General features: G+C 36.2%; 2 protein-coding genes across 4 annotated transcripts in view; both read left to right on the forward strand.

Moving 5' to 3' along the window:
- The window catches only part of LOC110029029 (probable copper-transporting ATPase HMA5), a 10,893-nt gene extending 10,537 nt beyond the window's left edge, over nt 1–356 (forward strand). The window contains exon 6 of the mRNA XM_020731136.1: nt 6–356. Coding sequence (XP_020586795.1) covers nt 6–183 — 178 coding nt within the window. The 3' untranslated portion in view covers nt 184–356. The remainder of the gene's footprint in view (nt 1–5) is intronic.
- Nucleotides 204–11,818, forward strand: LOC110029028 (FT-interacting protein 1-like). 3 transcript variants are annotated; one of them, XM_020731135.1, is made up of 2 exons: nt 204–302; nt 8,630–11,818. In XM_020731135.1, exon 2 carries the CDS (start codon nt 8,696–8,698, stop codon nt 11,633–11,635), a length of 2,940 nt encoding a protein of 979 aa, XP_020586794.1. In that variant the 5' UTR covers nt 204–302; nt 8,630–8,695; the 3' UTR covers nt 11,636–11,818. The 3 variants fall into 3 exon arrangements, with proteins under 3 accessions (XP_020586794.1, XP_020586792.1, XP_020586793.1); XM_020731133.1 differs by lacking the exon at nt 204–302 and adding an exon at nt 7,532–7,627; XM_020731134.1 differs by lacking the exon at nt 204–302 and adding an exon at nt 7,637–7,752.
- The last annotated feature ends 3,480 nt before the right edge of the window (nt 11,819–15,298 follow it).

The following is a 15,298-nucleotide window of genomic DNA, read 5'->3' on the forward strand; positions in this document are numbered from 1 at the left end:
GGCATTCCTATTGCTGCAGGAGTCCTATTTCCATTGACAAGGTTCCGATTGCCTCCATGGGCTGCGGGGGCTGCTATGGCAGCTTCTTCAGTCAGTGTTGTTATGTGGTCTCTGTTGCTTAAAAATTATAGGAGGCCTAAGAAGTTGGATTCCCTTCAGATGAAAGGCATCACGGTTGAGTGAAATGCTTGTTGGAATTGATATTCTGAGTTGTAGGCTCTTCGTAAATATGTACAGTGGATTTCCTCATTGGGTGTTAGAAAGTTAGAGCTTCCTTTCTTTGGCTACAATAAGATCATGAGGTATGCATTATGGTCGGTGTCACAGTATGTTAAAAAGTAAATTTTCTTGTATTGTATATTTAGTTGATGAACCCATGTGACGTCCAATTTTATATTATGTTAAATTTGTGTCGTATATGTTGTTGGGACAGTTTTGCGTCTAATGTCTTTTATCTTATACCTTTTATGAGTTTTTGTGTTAGATAATGATGGTTTAAGCTTTGGTATTGACTTAAATGATTGCCTTTTGATCCTTGTTGAAATTTTTGAAAATTAAGTTGAAATCTTCAGGGCCTTCCCTCCATCACTCTTCTTCCTAAGCCATGAGTGCTTTACCTTTTGCTTTTGTGTATTTTATTGCTGGTCTACAAATATTATGATCTTGTCTTGTATTTAGATGGTTATGTGATTGAAACAAAATATTGCTGAAGCTTTTCTACTCTTCTTTGTTTGTTTACCACACCATGGAAAGGAAAGGGCTGCTTGAGAGTGGAGATCACAGCCTTTTGTAAGGAAGGAATGAGATACCAGCGATGATAAATTTTATATTTAGAGGTCAACTTAAGCTTATTTTAGCCCACTACCAATCATCCACCCAGATGCTCTTGAGATTTGGTTCTATTATGATATGTATGTTAGCTCTTATTTTATGATTTGTATCTGTCTCTTTCTTCATGATCAACTTATTTTGAATTCTGCTTTTATATCAATATTTAAAGCTAAATAATGTCAAAGTTTTGAGATAAATAGGTTGAATCCTGAATAGGCTCGATTGCCTTTTTTTCTTTGCTTTCATTCCATTAAATAATAATCTTACAATCTATTTTAGGTTCAAAATTTTCTATATAATCTATTTTAGGTAACTTAATAATACATATTCCTCATCTAAATATTCAGCTAAAAATGTAATAAATCAGAATAAAGATATTGAAAATAATTTAACTAAGGAAGCTCATAATTATAGAAAACTCTTATTTTAGCTGTATGATTTTCGTCCTTCATGATTTACTTCCCCCCCTCAAATTGATGCTGACTGATCAGGAAACATCAATTTGCCAACAATAAACTGATAACACTGTCGGGACCAAAAAATCCTCACGCCGTTAGTGTCGAAGCCGAATGTGCCAAAGTAGAGAATGTCAAAGCCTAAGAGAACTTCTGAATCATAACATGATTTGAGCAAAGAAAAGTAAGAAATCCTTTATCCAGTTACACGATCCAAATGCTACCGATCATAGCCTACAAATAAGATCCAGTTACACGATCCAGATGCTATCGATCATAGCCCATAAATAAGATCCAGTTACACCAAATTTTCTCTCTACAATCAATAGGACTCATAAAACTTTGCTCCAAATCTTTCCTAAACCCTTTTCTGCTTCACGAGAAAACATGTCGAAATATCACATGCAAGAGATAGCCGCGAACTTAAGGAACTGAACAGGACAAATCGCTCGGCGGCATGACCACGCCGAGTCGCGGCATGACAACGCTGAGTGGCGGCGCTTTTGTCCTACCCAATCGGGATAAAAAAGTGTGCCGGGCAATCCAATGGCGTAGCTACGCTTGGTTGCGGCGTGGTTATGACACCCGGAGTAAGCTACGCCAGTTTAGGCATGGCTACTCCATGCAGTCTCAGCTCCTTCGACTGTGGGTACTTCCAGGCTCCACAGCACTACTGTTGATAACCATAAGGCTCGACTTTATGTTCAATTTTAACTCTATGTTGCTAAGCTTTAACTTAAGATTATATCAAAAGTTTTCTTATGCATATAAAGATGAGGATAGAGATTCTACTTTCTCCATGTCAATGGTTTGAAGGGAACGCAATTATCTGATGCAAAAAAATGAGGGCTAAACTCAAAGAAAAGATGTCGTTGCTGCTACTTTTATCGTATTCTTTTATCGATTGTGAGAGCTCTTACCTCTCTTATCTCCTCTACTGTAGGAAAATTCCTCCTTTTTCAGGCAGAAAGGTTTAAGCGCCTCTCTCTCGCTGTGTCTATGCTTTCTATATGCTTTGGTTTGTGGTATGCTTCAATACACTCGAGAGATGTCCTTTTCACTATAGCAATTGGTCCTAGGTTGTACAGAAGCAAACGAGTGATCTGCCTGTATAGACTGTAGAGATCCTTGCACACACATCAGCTGATTTAGCCTTTCCTTATTTTTCTCTTGTTTATTACTGCTTTAAAGGTGGAATATGTTTTTATAATATCATGCAATTTATTAAATTATTACACACGTACCACACAATTCTCATGTATTTACATATCTAACACCTAGACTTTAATATTTACATTTATAACACTTAAGTTCTTGATAACAAATCAAAAATACCATTTTTATTAATTTTTTAAATGTCGAGCACCTTTTAATGCATAGGTTTATAGTACTAAGGTGTTATAAATGTAAATATCTAATTTTTTGTGTTAGATATGTAAGTCCATAAGAATTGCAGTATGTATGCCAATTTCCTTAAATTTTATCAGTAGATTAGGTTTAATTAAACATAAATTTGAAATATTAAACTTCACAATGTGATTTTGTTTTAACTTGTTAAATGGAAAAAGAATTCATCACGTTTTAAATAATTATTATTCTTTATAGTCTCTAGGCACTATTCAATAAGAAAAGAAATATTCAGTCTAATGTCAATTTGGTTAAACGAATTTGGTTTAGTTCATACTCGGGTGACCCAAATTGTGTTGGTTATTTAATAGATCAGAAAGACTGACCCGAACTTGACTCACCTTCAACCCGGTTGGCCCCATCCCGATTCAAGTAAACTTAAGGCAAGACAACCATACCGGTAAAGCTAGGATTTTCTTGTCAATTTCGGCTTGGCAGTTTAATTTTTGTAATAAATCCAATTTTATTTTGAGTTGATGTGTTGAGTTGAACTCTGCTCGAAAATTTAACAAGTTAAAACTCTACATCCAAATCTGATGTTGGGAACTACTACTGGGATGCGGGATGCGGCTCCTACATTCACGGGGAGAGCCGACCGGGCAACATTTTTTTTTGTTTCCTTTCTATTATTCTAAGAGTTTTCCTTTGTCCTTTCTCCCTTTTTAGTCATTTTTTATATATATATATGTATTTGGGTTTAGATCTGTGATTTTTGTGCATTTTTGTTTGAGAATATAGTTGGCGTCTCTATTTTCCCTTCGAGAGCTATATCCAAGGGCCCGAGCGATGCTGTCTTGCTAATATGGAAACCGATCCACTGTTCAAATTGACAGTTTCTCATGTTTGACAACAAATTGGATTTGATACTTGAAATTAATTATAAAATTAATATAAAATTAATTGCTTTTATTTTAATTCCTTCCCTAGATTTTTCATAGCTTTCCTTGCTTGAATCCCGTCATCTATGATTTGTTCCAGAAGAGAAAAGGAAATAATTAATGAGTTTTTTTATTTATTTGATTAATTCCTTAATGGCGTAATAACATAATAGAATTAATAAATAAGCATGTTATAGCTCCCCTTGTAATCTCTCTCAAGATTTGGTTTACCAGGCTTCTTCGAATATTGCTTTCGAAAGGAGAGAGAGCGAGAGAGAATGTTTTTTCTTGGAATCGTCGAGGTGATTGACTGGTGTAATTTCTCAGGCTAATAAAATTATCTACAACTCCGTGGACGTATGCATATTGCCGGATCACGTAAATCTGTGTGTTTCACTGGGTTTTCTATTTTATGAATTTTTTCGTTCCAATTTTTGCTTTATTGTTGTTATTTTTCAGAACAACTGGTATCAGAGCATTTGTTTAGATTTAAGGAAAGCGATGATCAGAGACAAAGTGATGACGTCAGAGATTGAGAAGTTTAATGACAGATTTTGGTTATTGGAGGATACAGATAGATGACTGCTTCTATGGAAAAAAAATTTCATTTTCCGTTACTGGGAAAACGATCGGATAACATGGACATGACAAAATAGAATCTGTTGGATCGACAGGTTCTTGGGGTTATATGATTAACCCTGTCAAGATCGGTTGCCCACAACATCATCAATGATATGACTACTGCAGATCTCATGGCGGCTTTACGAGGTATGTATGAAAAGTCATCGGCGAATAACAAGGACATTTCATGAAAAAGTTATTCAACTTGAAAACGGAAGAATGTGTGTTTATTGTTCAACATCTAAATGATTTCAATACCATCACTTTCATTTGTGAAAATTGATTTTTACAATGAGATATGTGCGCTGATATTGTTAGTTTCATTGTCAAATGGTTGGGAAGCCATGAGAATGACAGTTACTAATTCTGCATGTAAATCTAAACTGAAAGATGATGATATTTGTGATTTGATTTTGGCTGAAGAGGTGCGCAGGAAAGATTCTAGCGAGACCTCGGGTTCGAGTTCGGAATTGAATATTGATTCCAAAGGAAGATCACTAGAAATGAACTCAAACAAAGGGAGATGAAAGTCAAAGCCTGGTCAACAGACAATCTATTGGAATTGTGGCAAAACTGGTCATATAAAAAGAAACTGTGAGAATCTCAAGAAGAAGATGAATGATAACTATAATGTTGTAAATGAAGAAGTACAAGATGCACTATAATTGGCAGTTCACAATTCTGTTGATGAGTGAATACTTGATTTATGGGCTTTCTTCCATACATCTTTCTACCGGGAGTTAATGCGAAATTATGTTGCAAACGATTTTGAGAAGGCATATCTGGCTAATGGCTTTGAACGTGGTGGGGATGTGAGACGTTGATATTGCACTCCCTAACAAGAGCAAATGAACTTTGCAAAAGTTCAGACACATTCCCGAGTTAAAAAATCACATTTCTGTTGGGCAGCTTAATGAGGGTGGTCATTTAGTAGTGCTCTCAGATAGCACCTAAAAGGTTACCGAAGGAGCATTAGTACTGGTTCGGGATTAGAAAATTGACACACTATATATGACTACAGGTTTAGTCAACACTGTTGTTACTACAGTAGCAGAAAACAAGAAAGATTTGTGGCATTGCAGACTTTGTTACATGAGTCAGAGCTATAAAAAAATATTGCAAGATGAAAATTCAAGCATATGGGAGCTGACTATGAAGGAGGAGACAGATTCCCCGCCAGGAAATCAGACTTGGAAGCTGATAGAAATTCCACCAGGGAAGAAGACACTGCACAACAAGTGAATGTATCGGGTGAAAACCAAGCTACTAGACTTGTTGAAAAAGACTTTCATCAGAGGCAGGATATTGCCCATGCACGGGAAGTTGTAAATAGATACTAAGTAACCCAGGAAAGAGCTTGGAGGTACAAGACTATGTTGACACTGATATGTTGTCTAAGGGTGTTACTTTTAAGAAGCTGAAGTTGTGCTCGACTTCAGCTGGTCTTCTGATATGAAGTCGAGGCTTTAAGTTGTTGAGATGGAAGATATCACATTTGAAGAAAATGACGATGCCGCCAGTGTACCTGTCTCCAAGTGGGAGATTTGTTGTGAATATGAAAATCAGTCCGCTGTTTAAATTAACAGTTTCTCCTGTTTGACAACAAATTATATTTTATACTCGAAATTAATTACAAAATTAATTGCTTTAATTCATTCCCAAGATTTTCTACAGTTTTATTACATTAATCCCGCCATCTATGATTTGCTTCAGAAGAGAAAAAAATAATTAATGAGCTTCATTAATTATTTGATTAATTCCTTAATGAGACTAATAACATGATGAAATTAATAAATAGCCATGTTATAACTCCCCTTGTAATCTCTCTCGGGATTTGGTTTCCTAGGCTTCTTCTTCGGCTGTTGCTCTCGAGAGGAGAGAGGAGAGAGAAGAGAGAGAGATTGTTCTTTCTTGTAATTATTGAGACGATCGACAGGTGTAATTCCTCAGGCTAATGAAATCCTCTGCAGCTCCGTGGTGGTAGGCAATTTGCCGAATCTCGTAAATCTATGTTTTGCTGTGTTTTTTGTTTTGCGAATTTTCTAGTTCCAATTTTCGCTTTATTGCCATCATTTTTCAAAACAAGGTGATTATCTTCCATATCCCCTTCCGCATCCTCAAGTTGCTCCTGGCCTCCTTTCATTGGTGCAGCCGCCTCCGAACGGTAGCCCGTTGTTTGTTTTCACCGCCGTTCTCCAATTTCAGCCGCCTATCCTCTCTGTTGCTGCCCTAGATGGCCATCCTATTGCTATCCTGCAGCCCCCCTGCATCCCCTGTCATTGCTGCTGTCATTCCCTCTTGTGGCTCCAACCAGAACAGTCGCCATCTGCTGTTTCCTCGCTGTTGCCACCTTGGACGGCCATCCTCTGGCTGTCCTGCTGTCTCTCCGCATCCCTTGTCGCTGCTGCCGTCATTCCCTCTCGCTGCCCCCGACCAGAACAGCCGCGCTATCCATGGTTTCCCTCACTTTCCAGGCTTTGTTCTTGCTGCCACCATCCAGGACAGCCACCTAACTCTATGTTCCTGCTGCTTCGCACCTTCTCCTCGCTACTACCAACACCCCTTTGCTTCCGACACACTTTAAAGCCCATCAACTGCCCTTTGTTACCTCTCCAACAGTCATTTGTTATAATTTTTTAATTTCATTGTCTTTGATTGTAAGTTCCTATTTGAATTCTATAATAATATTTATTTTTTATTGTTGTTTGGCTAACTCCTGTATTTAGTTACATCTTTGTGAATCTAAATCTTTTTAATAGTTTTAAAATCGGATTATCGTGTAGAATCAATTTTTTTTACATCCCTAAATATATGAGACTACGGGTAATTCCAAAATTTCATTAGAAAGATTGGTGCAAACAATTTTTGATATATTCTAGGGAAATTATTCTTGCAAATTTGCATTGTAATTATCAAACCATAATGATGACAATTTTAATAAATAATGTCTTATATAACATCACAATCAGCCTGCATATTATTATAATGCCAAAATATGACCCAACGGCTAGAGCTAGTTGGTCACAAACGTGGAACACGCATTATATCAACACCTTAGACAAACGCCAGTTATTAGATGGTCCTTAAGCCACTACTTTATTAATAAATCTCTCTTAATATTGACAAACCAGTCTATTAACAGCTTTTTAAAATTGTTGTTATATAATCTAATCCTTCCTGGGTCGCCGTCAACCCATCCTACCGTTTACTTTTTGTTTTGATTGATTGTGAAGAAATAGAAGAGAGGAAGGTTTCTTTTTCTCCTCCATTTTTAACTAATTTAAAGCTTAAAAATAATAATATTTGTATAACAGAAGGAGAAAGAGAAGGTAAGGCTTTTTATTTTTCTTTTTTCTTGTGAATGGGAGAAATAAAAGAAAATCTATGCTGATAGAGAGAGACAGAAAGTATTCCCATGTCTATGTTGATAGGAAGGTCGGCGCTCTTCTCTACCACATAGAAGAAATTAGACGATTTCCTTATCACTTTCTCTTCTTTGTTCCTTTTAATTATCTGTATTTGTTTAGTTTTTTATTTTTTTGGGACCTGCTCTGAAGAAGGTAAGAACCTCCTATCTCTTTAATCTTAGAATTTCTTTTTTTTTTTGAAGGAAGATAATCATTTAATAATTATTTCATTTAATAATTATTGGGTATATTTATAATTTCTGATGTATGTCTGTTTAGCTGTTTGATAATTTGCTACAGAAGATAATTTACTATCAAGGATTTCTGTAGACAATATTGCTATATGTATGTTCAATTTGTCGCAATTTAGCATTGAAGCTTTATATATGCTTTTTTGTGTCTAATAATAATTCAAAATTGATTTTGTTTAAAAGCTTGGCGTGTAAGAATGAATAGTTTTTTTCATCTTTTTCTAGTTATTTTAGTTTTCAAAAAGTCTATCAAGCTGCTTTTATAATTCTAAGAAATATAAATTTGTTTTCAGAAAAAAAAAAAAGGTTTTTGGCATCTTTTCTACTTGAAATATGTTCTCTAAAATATGAGTAAATAAAAAAATAAAAAGAGAATAAAAGCAAGTCATGCATAGACTAAGCAAGTTACAGACTAATCATGTTTTCCGATAATTTCTTAAAATTTTTCAGAGTAAAACTTGTGAAGACAAGCTTTTGGAGATCCAATAGATGTTAGGGTAAAGAGTCTTTGTTTGAAGTTGATCTAGAAAACATGTTTTCTTTTGCAAAGTATATATTAATGCTCTTCATTTAATAATTACTGAGACATTTTAGAACTTATTTAAGAAATAAATTTCCTGCAAATTTATGTATGCTTTGATTAACAATACCTGTGTTAGTTATGATCTACACAACCAAAAGTATACATTTCTCATCTATATAGAATAACACATGAGCTTCATCAACTCTGTTGAAGTTTACATCTCTGTAACAGCTAACCTTCTTTCTTCCTCCTCCAGCTTCAGACAGTTTGCTTCCAGTAGTTAGAATTTCTTCCCAAAGAAAAAAAACAACTTTTTTTCCAAATGAGCAATCTTAAGTTGGCAGTAGAAGTTATCAGTGCTCATGACCTCTACCCGAAGGAAAGCAATGGCTCCTGTAATCCCTGTGTTGAGCTCCATTTTGATAACCAGAAGTTTCGAACCGCCATCAAAGATGGAGACATCAATCCCCACTGGAACGAGCTATTCTACTTCACCATCTCCGATCCCTCTTCCCTCCATGATTCCCCTCTCAAAGCAGTCGTCTACCACGTAAACAAAGAAACCAGATCGAAGTCGGCTATTGGTAAAGTTCAGATTTCTGGCTCCTCATTTGTTTCTCAATCTGACGCAGCTGTCCTCTACTATCCATTGGAGAAGAAGAACATGTTTTCCAGCACAAAAGGAGAGCTTGGGCTCAAAGTTTTTCTTACTGATGATCCATCTGTGAGGTCTTCCAGTCCTCTCCCTGATTCTGATTTCTTTCAGGATTATCAGTCTGAAGATCAAATTCCATTTCCAAATCCAACTTCTTCAAACATCTTCCATCACCTTCCCCGAGAGCAAAACCAGCTCAAAACTTCTTTCATGGTCGACGAAATGAAATCAGCTCCTCAAAGACCAACAAGAGTTTTCTCTCCTCCACAACAACAGCCATTGGAGTTCCAGCTCAAAGAAACAAGACCAAAGCTCGGAGGCGGACAAGTTGTGGGAGGTAGAGTAATCCCTGGAGAGAAGCCAACCAGCACCTACGATCTAGTCGAGAAAGTCGAATACCTCTTCGTCCGTGTTGTCAAAGCTCGAGATTTACCCTCCAAGGACATCACCGGAAGCCTTGATCCTTACGTCGAGCTGCGACTCGGGAACAACAAAGCCAGAACAAAACACTTTGTGAAGAATCAAAACCCAGAGTGGGATGAAGTTTTCGCCTTTCCGATCGACCGGCTTCAATCCTCGGTCCTCGAAGTTCTGGTTAAAGACAAGGATGTTATCAAAGACGACTTTGTTGGAATGGTGTTCTTCGATCTCACTGATCTCCCTAGGCGTGCACCGCCTGACAGCCCGCTGGCTCCGGAGTGGTACTGGATGGTTGATAAGAAGGGAGGAAAGGGGAAAGGAGAGCTCATGTTAGCAGTATGGATTGGAACTCAGGCTGACGAGTGCTTCCCCATTGCTTCACATCCTGATTCGATGGGAGGGGGACCGACTGCTGCTGCTTTCAATTCTCTAATCAGATCAAAGGTTTATCATTCTCCGCGGCTTTGGTATGTTCGTGTCAACATCATCGAAGCTCAAGACATTATAATCGCTGACAAAACCAGGTTTCCCGACGTATTAGTGAGGTGCCAAATTGGAATACAGGTTCTCAAAACCAAGCCGATCCAGGCGAGGACGATGAATGTTTTATGGAATGAAGAGTTCATGTTCGTCGCCGCAGAGCCGTTTGAGGAAGCCTTGCTTCTCTCAGTAGTCGACCGCGTCGCATCCAACAAAGAAGAAACCATCGGCCGAGTTCAAATACACCTCTCCACAGTCGAGAAGCGCTTGGACGATAAACTTATCAACACGAAGTGGTACACCCTGGACAAGAATGCGGTAACAGAGGACGAAAAGGAGAAGAAAAGGGAGAAATTTTTAAGTAGATTGCATGTAAGACTCTGTCTGGATGGCGGCTACCATGTGCTTGATGAGTCAACTCATTACAGCAGCGATCTCAGACCAACAGCGAAGCAGCTATGGAAGCAATCGATTGGCTTACTTGAGCTCGGAATCCTGAATGCCGATGGCCTCCCACCGATGAAGACGAGAGAAGGAAAAGGCTCCTGCGATAGTTACTGTGTGGCAAAGTATGGCCAGAAATGGATTAGAACTCGAACTGTCTTGAACAATTTGAGCCCAAGATACAACGAGCAGTACACATGGGAGGTTTATGACACCGCCACCGTCCTCACCGTCGGAGTTTTTGACAATAACCAGTTTGAAAAGGGCAGTGAGGAAGCCAAGGATGGAAGAATTGGCAAAGTTAGGATTAGACTTTCAACTCTCGAAACAGGAAGAGTCTACACTCACTCTTATCCCCTACTTGTTCTTCATAGTTCCGGCTTGAAGAAAATGGGTGAGCTCCATCTTGCGATCCGGTTCTCATCAACCTCCCTTCTCAACACGATGTTGATATACTCGAAGCCGTTACTGCCCAAACTACATTACCTTCATCCATTATCCATAACCCAGCTCGAAGTTCTTCGCAACCATGCAGTTCAACTCGTGGCTTCTAGGCTGAGTCGAATGGAGCCGCCGTTGAAGAAGGAAGTCGTTGAGTACATGTCAGATGTCGAATCACATCTATGGAGCATGAGACGAAGCAAAGCGAATTTCTCGCGGTTCATGTCCGTCTTCTCCGGTGTAATGGCGGTCGGAAGATGGTTCGGTGATGTCTGTTACTGGAAAAATCCGATAACAACAGTGTTAGTTCATGTCCTGTTTGTGATGCTTGTGTGCTTCCCTGAGCTCATAGTTCCAACCATTTTCCTCTACTCCTTTCTGATTGGAATGTGGAATTATCGATTCCGGTCCCGCCATCCTCCTCACATGAACACGAGAATTTTACAGGCTGACTCGGTGCATCCGGATGAGTTGGATGAGGAGTTTGACTCGTTTCCGACTAGTAAAGGGCCGGAGTTGGTGAGGATGCGTTATGATAGGCTGAGGAGTGTGGCGGGCAGGATGCAGACGGTGGTCGGCGATGTGGCGACGCAGGGGGAGAGGTTGCAGATGCTTTTGAATTGGAGAGATCCGAGAGCAACTGCAATATTTTTGGTGTTTTGTTTGTGTAGTGCTGCGGTGCTTTATGTGACTCCATTCTCGGTGTTGGTGGTGGTTGCTGGTTTTTATTTGATGAGGCATCCAATGTTCAGGCATAAGATGCCTTCTCCAACTATAAACTTCTTCAGGAGATTGCCTGCAAGAACAGATTCTATGTTGTGATGGGGAATTTGGGTTGCAGGCTCTTGTTCTGAGAAATATTTATGAATTTAGTTTTGAAATTTTTAGTGATTTAGATTTGAAATATGTAAAAATTTTTAGGGAATTTTGATGAAGATGTATGATGTATTTTCAAGTGTGATGCCGTAAGCTGCATTTTGATACATGGTGCTTGTATTGAAATATTTTAACTAATTGGTTTCAAGTTATTGGACTTTATAATCAAATCTGATCTTCACAAACATTTGTGGTCTTAGGAATTTCTTAAAATGTTGAGAAACATAATATAGACGTGATAAACACAATAATGTGTTGTTATTGTCATAATCTACAGTTCAATACATAATGCATGTTTTTGACATCCTTAGGTGCCTTAGGATGTGATTTGAGAGAAAATATTATGCCCGGATGATGAACGTGCGAATGACGGTGTGGATCGCACCATAGTGCCGAACGCATGTTTTCGTGTGATCCATGTCATCATTCGCACATCCGGTTTAGCGGATGTAATTTCTTATGATATTAAGGATGTCTTTTTTCTTCCCTCTCATCCCTTAAAATTGCCTTTTATTCATGAAAGCCAAAAATTCGTTTTCTATTTCTCGGCCTTTCTTCTCCTAATCCTGTTTTGGTGTGTTTATTTATTTGGTTAGGATGATTTGGATTGAAATTTATAAAATTAACTCATTTAGTATATTAAAAAATGTGGGTTAAGTTGATCAAATATATTGATGAATCAAACAAAATCGAACGGTAGTTTGGTTTGATTATTTCAATTTTGTTTTAAATAGACTTAAAGTTAACTCCATTTAGAAATTATATGTGCAATTTTTATTACATAATTAATGAGTGATAAGCATAATTAAAATTATTGTACATATGTAATGTATCAGCATGAATCTCGAGGAAATTAAACAGATTAGGAGATGAAAAAGTATGGTTAAAGAGGACTCATAGGCGGAAGATCAAAAGCTACACTAGCGGAAGATCGAAGGGGCTTAGCTTGCAATCGCTTTGGCAATAAGCATATCTCTTTGGCAATAAGCATTACTAAAATGTCGCCCACATTCAAATTCGAGTTGGCATTAGTATTGTCACAACATACTTCATCTTCACCATTTTGGGGCTAAAGAGAAGATCCAACATTTTATTTGTACTTGATTAATATTTTTGGTTATTAATTTTTTTATTGGTTATTTAGGTTAATGATAGTTTTACTAAACACAAGAACTATCTTGTGTTAATTCAAAATATTTAATCGCTTTGGCAATAAGCATTAATAAAATGTCGCCCACATTCGAATTTGAGTTAGCATTAGTATTGTTACAACATACTTCATCTTCACCACTTTGGGGCTAAAGAGAAGATTCAACATTTTCTTTGTACTTGATTAATATTTTTGTTTATTAATTTTTATTTTGGTTATTTAGGTTAATGATAGTTTTACTTAACACAAGAACTATCTTGTGTTAATTCAAAATATTTAGAAAAGACAATACAATATAATTTATGATAAAAATAATTAATCATAGAGTTATAACTTTTAGATTAGATTGATTGTGTGGTAACTTCATTTGATTAGGTTTTTCCAATTTAATATTTTTAGAGTTTGCTTCATGTTGAACTCCCACTTAGTAAAGTTTAATGGGTCTCAATTAAATTTCAATTTTCATATGGCTCATTTAAAATAAATAATTATTATTTATCAAGAAATAAATATGCCCTTCTTTGTTAGGACCATTATAGCTTAATCAAATCCTCAAGTTAAAATATTTTTGTATGCATAATTAATCTGTTAAATATAATTGATTTTATTTATGCAATTCATGTTTTGATATATAGAGAAAGTTGCTCATACTGAATAATACTTTTAAAATTAGTTGTTAGTAATGTGTAGAATATACATATTTAGTATAATTATATGTATGTCGTATTAAGCCTGTTTCGATGAGTCTTTGACCTGATTATTTATGGGCAAACACAAATGCACATGTCATTCTATTAATAAAGTGAAACTGAGTCAGATTATTTTCACGAGAATAATTGATGAATTCTTAAATTGACGGTAACCGCTCGTTAAAACTCTTTTTTCTATTCAAAACAAAACTTTTTTAAAATGGCTTTGAAAATTTTCAAAATGACTAAATATCAAAATATTAAATTTTGATGAATTTACCATTTTAAAAGTCAAATTTTATGAAAGGTTATCGTTCAAAATGAAGCCATCAATCAGAAGCAAGATTGATTTAAAGTCTCTATCAATAGCATAAAAAACAGTAAAATTAAAACTCTAATGTGCTATTTTTATAGGTCTGTTTGAGGTAGTTGGTGTTGTTTGAAGAAGCAATTATGAAGCTGCTGCAGAAGAAACTGTTTTAAAAAAACTATGACGGTTATTGCAAATTTATTTTATTTTCAAAAAAATCATACAACAATTTTCTGGTAGCCATTACCTTTTAACAGCTAAGGTTGAAAAAAAAATCAACTTTTTATCACAAAAACATTTAAAAGCAGCAAGAAACCAGTTCCCTAAACAGAACTGTGGTGACGGTCTGAAAAACAAAGCAGACAGAAAGCTGCCTCAATCAGAACCTCTGTAATTTCAAAAATTGGAAATCAAATTTTCATTAAAGATTGGTATGATTCAAAAGCAATGTTTCCATTCTCTTAAACCCTAGTTGTGATTCTCCTAGTTTAAATTTTGGCTATCAAAATCATTAAACTACATTAAATTATAAACAAGAGTGTGAACTCATACTAAATGAAATTAGAAAATACACGAACAAGCTCAGGAATTAAAATGTAAGAAAATCTTTTTCACAAAATTTTAACTAGTAAATTATAAATCCATTCTAAAATTTCTTACTCTTGCATGCTTTTACCACACAATCACTGGAAATATTCATTTCAACCATAAAAGCAAGTGCTTAGAAAATTAACAACAACAAAAAAATGAAGATAAAAATGAAAAATAGGTTTATAAAAAATAATAAAACATTGAAATTTTGATTTTGAACTTGAAAAAGTCTTCATGTTGTGTTGTCGCGTTGCACTGTCGTGGTTAAAGAGCTACGGAACTAGCTCAATGTTGTGGCACGTAATGTCTGGTGCTGCGACGCAAAGCTCTGTGTCTCTTGGTTCTTTATTTTGATGTAGGATAGTCAACATTGAGGCATTATGTTCTTTTGTCTTTTGGCTCCTCTTATCTTCAATAGCACCAATTCAACATTGCGTCACTGGATCGTTGGTGCTGTGATTTCAAGTTCTCAAGAAACTTCATATTTGTGAAACCCAACACAACGCTTAGGCATTGTGCACAACATAGCATGTTCCATTAACCTTCACCAAATCTTTAGTGGCTTTCCTGTACAAAAAAAACAAGCAAATATAAAAGAAAATAATAATAATGATAAAACATATAAATAAGACTAAGTAATTAGGAAAATTTTTAGATATTTTCTCACTCTCCCAAAAAAACATCAAATTTTCATGAAAGCCAGGCAAATTTATTGGATCATTAGTTTATAAAGAAATATATATATATATAAAGCTGCAATAAACTATGTCATGATTATAATATGTGGGCTATTGTTACACTAATTTTTTTTTCATTTATTTGAGTGAACTTAATATAAAATAGGCGCATGCCCAATATGCTAGATCTTG

The sequence above is a fragment of the Phalaenopsis equestris genome, unplaced genomic scaffold (assembly GCF_001263595.1).
Source record: "Phalaenopsis equestris unplaced genomic scaffold, ASM126359v1 Scaffold000541, whole genome shotgun sequence".
NCBI classification, from domain to species: domain Eukaryota; kingdom Viridiplantae; phylum Streptophyta; class Magnoliopsida; order Asparagales; family Orchidaceae; genus Phalaenopsis; species Phalaenopsis equestris.

Excerpts from the sequence above, each read along its gene's own strand:
- LOC110029028 (XM_020731135.1), top strand. The coding sequence starts at position 8,696 with ATGAGCAATCTTAAGTTGGCAGTAGAAGTTATCAGTGCTCATGACCTC.